The 12,787-nt window shown below is 35.9% G+C and overlaps 1 protein-coding gene across 1 annotated transcript in view; it reads left to right on the plus strand.

Moving 5' to 3' along the window:
• Nucleotides 1-12,787, plus strand: part of OTOGL (otogelin like) — a 183,013-nt gene that overhangs the window by 14,196 nt on the left and 156,030 nt on the right. The window contains exons 6-8 of the mRNA XM_061415623.1: nucleotides 2,926-3,080; nucleotides 8,475-8,596; nucleotides 12,183-12,388. Coding sequence (XP_061271607.1) covers nucleotides 2,926-3,080; nucleotides 8,475-8,596; nucleotides 12,183-12,388 — 483 coding nt within the window. The remainder of the gene's footprint in view (nucleotides 1-2,925; nucleotides 3,081-8,474; nucleotides 8,597-12,182; nucleotides 12,389-12,787) is intronic.

The following is a 12,787-nucleotide window of genomic DNA, read 5'->3' on the forward strand; positions in this document are numbered from 1 at the left end:
TCTCTTTTCCCCACATCCTCTCCAGCATATTTGTTATTTGTAGACTTTTACGTGATGGCCATTCTGACCAGTGTGAGATGGTACCTCATGGTAGCTTTGATTTGCATTTCTCTGATAATTAGTGATTTTGGCCACCTGTATGCCTTCTTTAGAAAAATGTTTATTTGGGTCTTATGCTCATTTTTTTATCGTGTTGTTTGTTTTGTTTTTTGTTATTGTGCTGTGTGAGCTGATTGTACATTTTTGGAATTAAGCTTTTGTTTCTCGCATCACTTGCAAATATTTTCTCTCAGTGCACAGGTTGTCTTTTCTTTCTAAGCTTTCCTTTGCTGTGTAAAAGCTTATGTTTGGTTAGGTCCCATTTGTTTATTTTTTGCTTTAGTTTCTGTTGCCTTGGGAGACCGATCTAAGGAAATATTGGTATGATTTATATAAAATAAAGCTTTGCCTGTGTTCTTCTAGAAGTTTCATGATGTCATATCTTCTATGTAAGTCTTTAAACCATTTTGAGCTTATTTTTGTATGTGGTATGGAGTGTTCTAGCTTCATTGATTTACATGTGGCTGTTCAGCTTTCCCAACACCATTTGCTGAACAGACTGTCTTTTCCCCATTGTATATTCTTGCCTCCTTTGTCAAAGATTAATTGACCATAGGTATATGGGTTTATTTCTGGGCTATCTATTCTGTTACATTGATCCATCTGTCTGCTTTTATTCCAGCACCACACTGATTTGATTACTGTAGCTTTGTGCTATTGTTTCAAGTCTGGGAGGGTTAGGCTTCCTGCTTCGTTATTTTTCCTCAGGATTGGTTTGTCAATCCTGGACTTTTATGGTTCATATAAATTTTAGGATTATTTGTTCTAGTTCTGTGAAAAATGTCATGGGTAATTTGATAGGGATTGCATTAAATTGGTATTTCACTTTGGGTAGTATGGCTATTTTAACAATATTAATTCTTCTAACCCCAGAGCATGGGATACTTTTCCATTTCTTTAAATCGTCTTCAATTTCCTATATCAATATCTTATAGTTCTCAGGGTATGAGTCTTAAACTTCCTTAGTCAGGTTTATTCCTAAAGTACTTTTAAAAAATGTGATTCAAGTGTTTTTTTCCATTTTAAATTGTATTGCCCCATTAAAACCAGGTTTCCATTCATCTTTCTTTTGCTTTATAAATTAGATTTTTTATTTGAAGCCACTCTTTCTTTTCTGACTTTGAATTAATGGCATATTCTGTACATGGGCTTCTCTGGCAGCTCAGACAATAAACAATCTGCCTGCAATTCCAGAGACCCAGGTTCGATTCCTGGGTCAGGAAGATCCCCTGGAGAAGGGAATGGCTACTCACTCTGATATTCTTGCCTGGAGAATGCTATGGACAGAGGAGCCTGATGGGCTGCAGTCCATAGGGTCACAAAGAGTCAGATATGACTGAGCAACTAACACTTACACTTTTTTTAAGAGAGAAATAGTATTGAGAACTCTTCAAAGCAGAGGGTTCTTAAACATTTTTTTTTATCCACAGTATCTAATATAGGAGCCTATATCAATAATAAATAATAAAATCCATTTGTTTAATGAATATTTACTGAGCATCTACTAGATCCCAGGCTGGACACTGGGAAAAGTGAATAATATAGACATGTTTCTGCCCTGATGGAGATTACAGTCTAGAGGACAGGACCAGGATATAAGATAACAGTAATTACATTTATGATGTGCTATAAAGTGCAAGATTTTATGAAAATATGCAACAGACATAAGGCATACTACCAGAAAAGACTGCCTGAATAATGAATAGCTAGCTCTGTATTTTTTCCTGAACAGGTCTAAGTTGGCGAAAGCTAATACATTTACATAAATTACAAAAAGAAAAGATACGATTGTGCCTTCTCTCTATGCTACCTATAAAGTATATTAACATACTCTAATGTCTTAATCAATGAATGCTCAGTAAATGTCACTGATTCCCATATTAATCTAGAAAGAAGGGTAGTGAAAATAAAAATGGGCCATCCACAAAGGTGTAAAGGGAGATAGACATGAAGGCACAGGAGATGAAGTTGCATGCTTTAAGACAGACACTGCTTACAATGTGACCAGTTTGAGGTCATGAATTCCAGTATGCTTTGGGTGACTAATGCTCCTCATTCCCAGGTCCCAGATTTATAAACATGACTTTTTGGCCAATGATTAGTTTTCTCTGTGGATCCTAAGTTATTTTCAAAGAATTGCAGAGACCAGAACATTCTAAAGCTGCCAGTGTTAATTTTTAGGATACTTTGTGGTGACATTTCTCTTTTTTAGAGCCATTATATTTGCTTTATCACTATCACCTTCTTTTACTGTATCATTCTTCCCTCTCTTTCTCACCTCCAAAGTCTTTGTTTGAAAGCAAAAGTTAAGGAAGTTTTTAACATAAATTCTTTCTTCAACTTGAAGACCATGTTTTTCTTCAGGGGAATTTGATAGTTTTGAGAGCTTTATGTTAGGTATTTTTTCCTGTGATATTGTCCACCAAAGAAGTAAACATTTATTTTAATGAAAATTAGAATCACCTACCATGACTGATGGAGAAGGCAATGGCACCCCTCTCTAGTACTCTTGCCTGGAGAATCCCATGGACGGAGGAGCCTGGTAGGCTGCAGTCCATGGGGTCGCTAAGAGTCGGACACAACTGAGCAACTTCAATTTCACTTTTCATTTTCATGCATTGGAGAAGGAAATGGCAACCCACTCCAGTGTTCTTGCCTGGAGAATCCCAGGGACGGAGGAGCCTGGTGGGCTGCTGTCTATGGGGTCGCACAGAGTCGGACACGACTGAAGCGACTTGGCAGCAGCAGCAGCAACCATGACTGAACTTTGTAAGAAACAGGTATCATTGGTTTTATTCTACTAAATATTATCCTCTTTCTTTTCAGTGCCAAACATGGGCAATGGCAGAGATGGGATTTGCAAAACCTGGGGGCAATACCACTTTGAAACTTTTGATGGCATCTACTATTATTTCCCAGGAAACTGTTCTTACATTTTTGCAAAGGACTGTGGTAATTTGGAGCCTCAGTATACTGTGTGGGTAGGTGATCCTACGACATAATTAACTTAATTATTTATGGCCAAGTCTGTATTTTTAAAGTACTAGACAGATGATGAAAAATATATAGTAATCATAGCATGAATACTTAGCTCTCTTATTAGGGAAGGAGGGGGCTGATTCTGAATGGGAAGGGCCAAATTTGTAACTATTTTGAGCATGTTTCTATGAAGATGGGCCCTAGGATTGGGAGAAGACTGGTTTGGATCCATAAGGTAGGGACATGTAGGCAATGCAGGAATGTCTGTATCATGGATATCGTAATAACAACTCCAGTTGATATACTCATTTTTCAGTTTTTATTTGATCAATTCAAAAAGAGAGGGTAGCTTTAGGCATCAATCTTGTTACTCGTATATGCTTCCTTCTTGACATTTCCAGTGTGATGGTCATCTGGATTTCCTTAAAAGACATATCTCACTGTGAACTGGGGACTGGAGTTTATGAAATGGAGTGTATGAATTACATAAACACAAGCTAGAGGATATGGGGATAGGTAGCTAATTTCTAGGTAGATTATACTATATGACTGAACTCAGAGTTAGTTCTTAGTTGCAGCATTCTTGCTTCAGAAGAATTCATAGGAGAAACATCTCAAAATGTAAGCTTCAGAGTGCCTCTGGCTGTTGTAAGGAAGTCAGGAAGGGACCTTTTTCCCTGCCTGCGTTTTCCTCTGAATTTTCTGATATCTCAGCAAAACCAGAAAACTGGAGTGCTGTCCTGTTCTAAATCTAAAACCCTCCATAACCATCATGTGTTTGAAGCTCTTTTTGAATCTCTCTGACGTGTTGGAGTTGCCTGAATCTCCTCCTCTCTTAGACGAGGGAAATATTAAAAATTCAGTCCTGATGCTTTTTAACAGTAACAAATCCCTATGACCTCAAAAGAAAATGAAGTCTATTGAAAGTTAACTTATGGGACATAAGGATGAAAAATTGGAGGTCTCTTTAGATAGGGGAGTTAGTGATATGCGTTTTTAGTTCATACAGGGCTCCTGTTCTCAGTTCGCTGTTGTCCTTTACTCCTCCGCTCTGGGAAGGAGTTACTGAGTTTATCACTCAAACACCTTCTGACTCACATTGAAATGTTCTTGTCCAGTGGCCCTTTTGAGGACTAAGGTATCAACTAGATAATTGAGAGAGAATAACACACAAAGCTCAGCTGTGCTTTCAGAGTTAATAGATATTGTTTCTACTTGGCTCTGTTTGGTTGGTGGAATTTGTTTTCACATCAACAAATCCATTTATTTTAAATGTCATCTTTTCTCTGATTGTCAAGTTGTTCACCTCTTTTGTAGAAAATTGGAAAACTTCAAAGAAGTCTAAAAATACTATTAGAATTATCAGTCAAGACTTACTAGTGCTAATGGCTTCATATATTTCCCTCTAAATTTTTCCTCTGGACTTTATACACACTTATAAAGTTGAAACTTTACTATGTATAATTTTCTTCCCCACAATTTCACCTAAGAACTAAGAACTATTTTCCACGTCAAATGTTTTTGACAAACACAAATTTTGTTAGCTGTACTTGTTCCAACTATGGAGTAATGAAATTATTTAATTATATTCTGTTTTAGACATTTAGATTTTAAAATATTTCAGTATTTTAAAAGACATGTATTTATAAATATCTTTATGCCCATATACTTTTATATTTTTGACTCTTTTTCTTTAAATTCAATTTTATTTTTATGAAAATAATATATTTAGTTTAAAAGATTGCATCAAGATACATGAAGGTAGAAATAGCCCCTCTTTCCTTCACTCCTTGACCCCAGCTAAAATCTGACTCTCCAAAGGCAATTACTTCATTTTTTTAGCTATTTCTTCTTGTTTTTACCTAACACATTAAAATGTGCTATTATTTCTTTATTTTTCAAAGTTAGGACTTATTTCTTCACTTTTTAGTGTGCAAAATGGGAAGTCATCTGTCACATTATCCTTCCTGCCTCTACTATACACACACACACATACACACTCACACTCACACTTTCCTTCCCTCTTGTTAATGGAATTCTATCACTGTTATTGGTTACATCATATGTGGTTTTTATATTATTGTCATTTACATATTTTACATATATGAACAATAGCTATATAAGTATTGTTGAGAGCCGAGCCTAATGTTATTGTGGTTTCATATCTCTTTGTACAATTTTATGGAATTAAGTTATCTCTCTTTTTTTTTTAACTGCATTTTCTATACTTTAATCATTTTTTTCCTCTAACTCTTCTCAATATGGTCAGATAAATCAGGCTGTTTTGGTTTCTCTTTCCTTCCCATGAGTTATCCCTGTCTCAGTTTTTCATTCTCCTGTGCCAGTTGGGACTGGTTGCTTTTGAACCTACTGTACACCTAGCATTTGGAATTTCTTTTCACATTTTCCTGGTGAGTTTCATTCTTCTCTCTCCTGTATTGGATTCCTTGTTTCTTGTGCTTAGTCACTCAGGCATGTTTGACTCTCTGCGGCTCAATGGACTGTAGCCTACCAGGCTCCTCTGTCCATGGAATTTTCCAGGCAAGAATAGTGGAGCAGGTTGCCATTTCCTACACCCGGGAATCTTCCTGACCCGGGAATAGAACCCCCAACCTGTTACATCTTCTGCATTGACAGGCAGATTACCCCTAGAGCCACCTTTGTTTCTTAGGTCCTGTGAAATGTCTAGCAGTTCTTGAATTTTTGTTTATAATTGAGACATAGGCTCTGAAAAGCTTATTGGATGCTCTGCTCACGGGGACAGTGCTTGTTTGTAGTGCTTTCTGGAGAGGGACACTTGTGTGTGGACACTTGAAGGGGCAGGAATCCTTTCCAGTCTTAACCAGTTTAACTCAAACTAGACACCCCTGACTTCAAGTTCCTGGAAAAAACTTGGGCAGACATCTTATGTTTAGACTACCTGCTCCTTGGAGTACGTGCCTATCTTTTGTAGCAACAATTAAGATGGCCTTGATTAGTGAAGGCAAGTGATGGATTTGACTAGTGGTTACTCACATCTCAAAGTGCATAGGAGAGAAGTTTTTGAAGTCTTGCAAATCACTTTCAGAATTTAAAAATTCAATTCCTTCTGATTTCTGATCATTTTGTGTATGATCTTTTAAAATGTACCCTCTCTTTACAGAAATTTTTAGTTCTTCTCTGTATCCCCAACATTCTGAGATGTCATGTGAGTTGCTCTTTTTTTCATACATTGTGCTGGGTACGTGATGAGCCCTTTCTAGCATTTCAAACAATTCAGTTTGGGAGTAAGATTTATTTCTTAATTTCCTGTCTTTTAGTAATTTTGTAGCTGAGATATTGGAGCTCCTGTTCTGAGTGACTGATTCCTTAATTTTCTCACTGATTCATTTCTCTTTTCCATTTTTTTGCTTTTTTGTTTTGATATTTCTTTCCAATTATTAGATATTTATTTTCCATAGTTATATTTCAATTATAAGTTTTTCCTATATTATCAGTATCTAATCACTTATTTTTATTCCTTGAATTTCACTTTTAGCATCATTTTTTTTGTTTGTTTCATAAATGGCATTTTCTCACTTTTCTCCCTGAAGATACCAATTATGGATTTTTGGAAGTTTATTTTTCTGAATTGTTTTTGACTCCTTTAGTCTCCTTATTTTGGTTTATTTGGCATCCGCCTTTCATGTTGAAGGCTTTCATCAAATGATCCATGAATGTTTATTCACATTTGAGTATTAAGTTCTAAAAGTTGGTTAGAAGCTCTGAATATGTGGATGGGGACTTTCTTGCCTAGTGGGAGATTGAGCAGGGAACCTCTAGTTTCATTAAATAAGCCTCAGATATTGGTATCTGTGGGGCTTCCCATGTGGCTTCGATGGTAAACAATCTGCCTGCAATCAGGAAACCCAGGTTCAATCCCTGGGTTGGGAAGATCCCCTAGAGAAGGAAATGGCTACCCACTCCAGGATTCTTACCTGGAGAATTCCATGGACAGAGGAGCCTGTACAGTCCATGGGGTCGCAAAGAGTCAGACATGACTGAGCAACTTTTACTTTCACTTCATTAGTATCTGTACATCTTTTTCCATTTTGTTTCTTTAAGGAAAATCTTCCATTATCCTGCCTGAAGTCCTGTGTCTGGATTCCTGGATACTGAGAACATTTTTGTTATACTTCTGCTTTAGACTTTTGCCTTTGCTATTCCTTTTGCCTAGAATGGTCTAAATATCCATATGGCTTGCTCCTATATCTCCTTCATCTTTACTACTAGAATTTCCTCTTCTCAGTGAAGCTTTTGTTGGCCATTCAACCTAAACTCCCCCTACCCCCACTGCCAACAACCCTTGATAGACACGCTCTTTGTCTCTTTCCTCCATTTAATATTTCTCCACGTCATTTAGCCCAGGATATATTTCAGTTACATGTAATTTTATTTTTTATTAACTGTTTTCCTCTAATGAAATTCATTTCATGAGGACAGGTATTTTTGTCTATTTTGTTTGACTAATACATTTTCCAGAATCTAGAACAGTCCTCAGTACACAAGTGATCGGTAAAATTTGCCTATTAATCACTAAATTAATATATATTACATTCTTGCAATATTAAAATTTCATATTATCATTGGTGATTTTCCTTATCACTTTTAAGCTTTGAAAGTTCTTTCCTATCTGTAGTAGTAGCTATAGATGGTACAGTAGTAGCTATATTACTATAGTATCTGTCTGTAGTTATCTATATTTTTTTCAGTTATTTTCTGGTGTCATTATTTGGACCTTTAGAGGTTTATGTTGGTGATGGAGTAAGAGAATCTAATATTCCTCATCTCCTTTCTTCCTCTCCTCCTCTCTTTTCTTCCTTACTTAAAGAGATTTTTTTTTTACTAGTAAACTAACTTTCTCATCAAATTTTTGATAATTGCTCTTTCCTAAAGTGCCCACACAATTTTATTTTTAGAGAGTTTTAGTTACTTTTGCAACCTTTAAACATTACTCTATGTAGAACTTCATTTGAAACTCTATTTCATGATTTTCTGTTTCATGAACAGGTAAAAATTATGGACAAGAAAATTACAAATGTGTTTCTTGGTGGTGCCCTACTATCTTCCTATCAGAACTATTTTTTTTTTTCCGGTACATACCACTTAGTTTTAGAATATTACATCCTGCATGTAAAGATTCAGCTCATTTACATAAGTTACGCTTGTACTTTATGACGCTAATTCTGTTGTCCGATTTCTGAGGTCAGTATCTTTTTTTCTCTTGGAAATCCTAAATGTAGTCATAATTTTGTAAAGGGTTATGGAACTAATGCCATAACACTGTAGACATGCATTGTGGACTTAATAACGCAAATGAAAGCATGTATATGTGTTGTCGTTGGTTTCTGTGCTTTCTCTTTTTTTCTCCCTTTAAGGTTCATAATAGCCCTAAATGCCTTGGTTCCGTGTATTATTGTTATCGCTCGATCAGCTTGTTCTTTTCAGACCAAGAAGAAATTCGAATTTATGGGCATGAAATAAAAAAGAATGGAATCAGGTAAGATATGATAAATGATACAGTGAAATCATCACAGATTAACAGAATTTCTAACTATCTCACTCTGGAACTGAATGTGGAGAGCAGGAAGAGAGGGTTTCTCCAACAGTAACCTTTGAGTTGGGCTTCCCAGGCAGTGCTGGTGGTAAAGAACTCTCCTGCCAATGCGGGACACATATGAAACACAGACTCGACCCCTGGGTTGGGAAGGTCTCCTGGAGAAGGGAACTGCTACCCACTCCAGTATTCTTGCTTGGAGAATTCCATGGACAGAGGACTATGGTGGGCTCTGGTCCATGGGTCGCAAAGAGTCGAACACAACAGCAACCTTTAAGTTATAGCATTTGCTGTTGTCCTTTAGTTGCTAAGTCATGTCTTTTGCGACCCCATGGACTATAGCCTACCAGGGTGCTCCATGCATGGAATTTCCCAGGCAAGAGTACTGGAGTAGATTGCCATTTCCCTCTCTGGGGATCTTCCTGACCAGGGGTTGAACCCATGTCACCTTCAGTAGCCGGTGGCATCTTTACCACTGAGCCACCAGGGAAACCCTGAGTTAGAGCATACAGACATCAACATTTCAGTAGCTCCAAAGCCAGCCAGGTAACAAGAAATCTTAAGTTTAGCCTCCCTAACGTCTGTGCAGGATACACATACACTTACATTGGTAGAAATAAGATTGTTACATCTACTTGTAAGAGAGATTAAGGAGAAATCCTCATAGTTCAACACTTAAATTATTTTTTGCCATCTTTCATAAATTTTTTCTTCTTCTTTTTTTAAACAGACAATCAAAATAAAACTAAACCTCTGAAAATCCTTTCCAAATTGTGTAAATGAAGTTTAGGTGTCAGGATTTTTGGTTAGAGTTAGGGTCAATAAATAACTGGTCTTGAATAGATAAGAGAGGGACCCACTTCTAGAATTGAAACTTTTGGGGAAATGGATGTTAATTTATTTGATAGAAGGTTTTGTACATTTTAAAGTAGAAGTACAGTGTAATAATCTATCTTCCAAGCTTAATAAGTATAGAAATACCCAATTTTAAGTTGCCTCTCAACCCTTGACACACTCTCTTTTCTCTGCTTAATATTTCTCCATGTCATCAAACATAGTATATATTTTAGTTACATTTTGTCATAAATTTTATTAACTGTTTTCCTCTAATAAGGCATATTTTATGAGGGCATGTATTTTTTTTTTTCTGTTTGGCTGACATTATTTTGTCAAGAAAAGTAAATTATGTGATAGAACAATTCTATCCATCATTCAGAATTCACCAGCAAGTGTTTGAACCATGGGAATTCTTTCTGGTATAATAGCTGTACCAACCTATGAGCTTGCTTTCTCAATTTAGAGTCCTCAAGAGGCAGCAGGTGGCAGCAGAAAGGCTTTAGAGGAAGCACCAGGGGAGGCAGGCTCTGACCCAGGGTTTGTCACAGGCGAACAACCCCAAGCAGCCCCTCCTGGGCTTATTTTCTTGATCAACTGGGTTCTGTACTTTTCAATTTCTTATAAAAGAAAGCTTATCCATTTGAATGGGAAGATATATATTTACATATATATTTCTTAGAGCTGAATTTAAATAGTGGTTTAGGATTTTTATATGGAATTTGGGGTAGCATAGTGGGCACTTAAAATTATAGTTTTATAAAACAAAAGTGTCATTCGATTAGATTTTCAAGAATACTAATCCTTTGTTAAATCTAGGAGATCACATTTACATTTTAACTCAGAGAAAATATTTCTTTGAAGATTTCCATTTGTATAGTAAGAAGAAGATGGTTTCCTTATTATTCAGCTAAATGCTTATAATAATGCTCTTCTTGGCCTAGGGCCTATCTCATAGCAGGTGCTAGAGAAATGTTTACCAAAATGAAATGAAATGTGTAAGACTCTGCACCTCATCTTTTACCTTTCTCGATTTCAGTTGCCTCCCCTGTGAAACGAAGGGTTTTGGTACATGTGCACCTGTGGATAATTTTCAGAATGAATCTGTGCATTCATTTTAGTTTGCATTGTTACTGTCTCCTGCCTGGGTCACAAGGGGTTTTTCTTAAATTTATGGGAGATTATCAAATCTTTAGAATCACCACTCATCTCTACTAGCATCTTTTATTTTGTTTTCAAAAATTGTGTACTTAATCAAATTTACTGTGAAAGAGATCACGTGACAAATGACTAAACCAAGGAATACGCACAGCAGAACTATACCTCCCTGCAGTGAGCATCCCATGGCAAAGGAATATCTTTATAAAATATGACTCATTTTTCTCAAGTATAGCTTTTGTAAACTTGCAAACTTCAAAAATATTATTCATACTAACTTTTACCTTCAATTTAAAATGAATTTCTTGTGTTTTTAATTTTAGTAAGTATAGATTATGACAGGAAAGTCTTCTTATTTATTCTTCAATGTAAATTTTAGTTATTTTCTTATTCTTAAAATGAAATCTTATGACTAGATAATTATCTACAAACATACTTGTGCAAATGATTACAGACATTTGAATCGTTTCTTTGGGGACTGATACTGCTGCTGCTAAGTAGCTTCAGTCGTGTCTGACTCTGTGTGACCCCATAGACGCCTATCCCTTTAACGAGTATTCTTAATTTTATAGTTTTTATTTCATGAAGCCATGTTCACTTCCTGGAGAGGAACTCAATAATTTAAAATTTTTGAGAGAAATATTTGAGCATACCTACTCACCTCTCATCTTACTCACATTATTGTTTGTAATTTTCAGTTAGCGTGGCTATTTTAGTAAAAATGATTTTTTCCCCTCATTTGCTTAATTACTAACACCTGCTCTTTCCTGTAATACTTTCTGATGGAAGGAGGACAGTGTTCTTTGAAAAGCATTCTAGGTGACTTACTGTGCTTTTACAATGCCTAACTGTTTCCTTCAGTTCTCTTATGTCTCTCGGTTCTCTTGTATGTGTATGTGTTTGTGAAAAATGGAAAGACTAGACATTGGATCAGGAGTTTAACTATTCGTGTGACCCTTGCTTAAATAGATCAAATTGTATGCAACTTAAAAATTATGAATATAATCCCTATGCAATACTGCATGGAAAGTATCTTTATTCTTAAAGATATACTTTGCAGCATTAAAGCTGTAAATCATAATTAATCATGCCTAGACTTTTTTTGTGGGAAAATGATGATTTGTATCAAAGTGATATTTTGGGTATAGGAGCTCTTAATTCCTTATAGCCAATATTAAAACAAAATTAAACAACATCACACTCAAGCAATGTGTTTACATACTTTGAGCATTGTTCATTCTTACTTCAAAATTGTTGAGCAGCATTTTTAGATTATCTTAAACTCTCTGGAAGTATAAAATCTAAATAAGTATGCAGAAATAGATATAATTTTTCCTGCATTTATTTCAATATTAAAATTTCAAAAATGTTGAGATTTTCTATAGGGTGGTTCCTTGGGAAATCTAATTGCATGGTTTATTCAACAATTTTGAATAATAATTATCTTTTATTTCTCAGTCACTTCAAGGAAGAAATAGATCATCTGTAATTGATGTTTCATCATAATTCTTAGATTGCCTGTGTTCTGTTTTTCAAGTTTAACATTGCCTCAGACAATTGGACAGGTTTTCATTGAGAAACTAGCTGACTATATTCTGGTGAAAACAACCTTTGGATTTTCACTGGCTTGGGATGGAATATCTGGAGTTTACTTGAAGTTGTCTGAGGAGCATAAAGGGAAATCATGTGGCCTGTGTGCAAACTACAATGGCATTCAATCTGATGATTTCATCATTCAGCAAGGTGAGCCGGGGAGGAGAAGAAATGGTGGGTACCTCTGCGGCCTTTCTGCACCTATCACTGTTTATATCCCCAGAAGGGTACAAAACTTGTTCTAGGTTGGGTAAAAAATGGTAGCTATTACTTGCCTGCTTACATGATTTTAAGTGACATTTGAACAGGAAAATGTTTTTGTGTCATTCTTGAAATCCATAAGCTGATTTACATTTGTTAAATTAATACAAGTCAGGTCTTACTCATGTAACAAATACTAACTGAGCATTTACTTTGTGTCTGGCACTGTTGTAGGAGCTTAGGATATGTCAGGGAACAAAGCAAAAACTCCTCCCTTCTTGGGGCTTATATTTTAGTGATTCAAACCCATTTGGGGCAAACTTGTCTACTTTTGGACAAAGCATGTTT

This window comes from Bos javanicus, chromosome 5 (assembly GCF_032452875.1).
Source record: "Bos javanicus breed banteng chromosome 5, ARS-OSU_banteng_1.0, whole genome shotgun sequence".
NCBI lineage: Eukaryota > Metazoa > Chordata > Mammalia > Artiodactyla > Bovidae > Bos > Bos javanicus.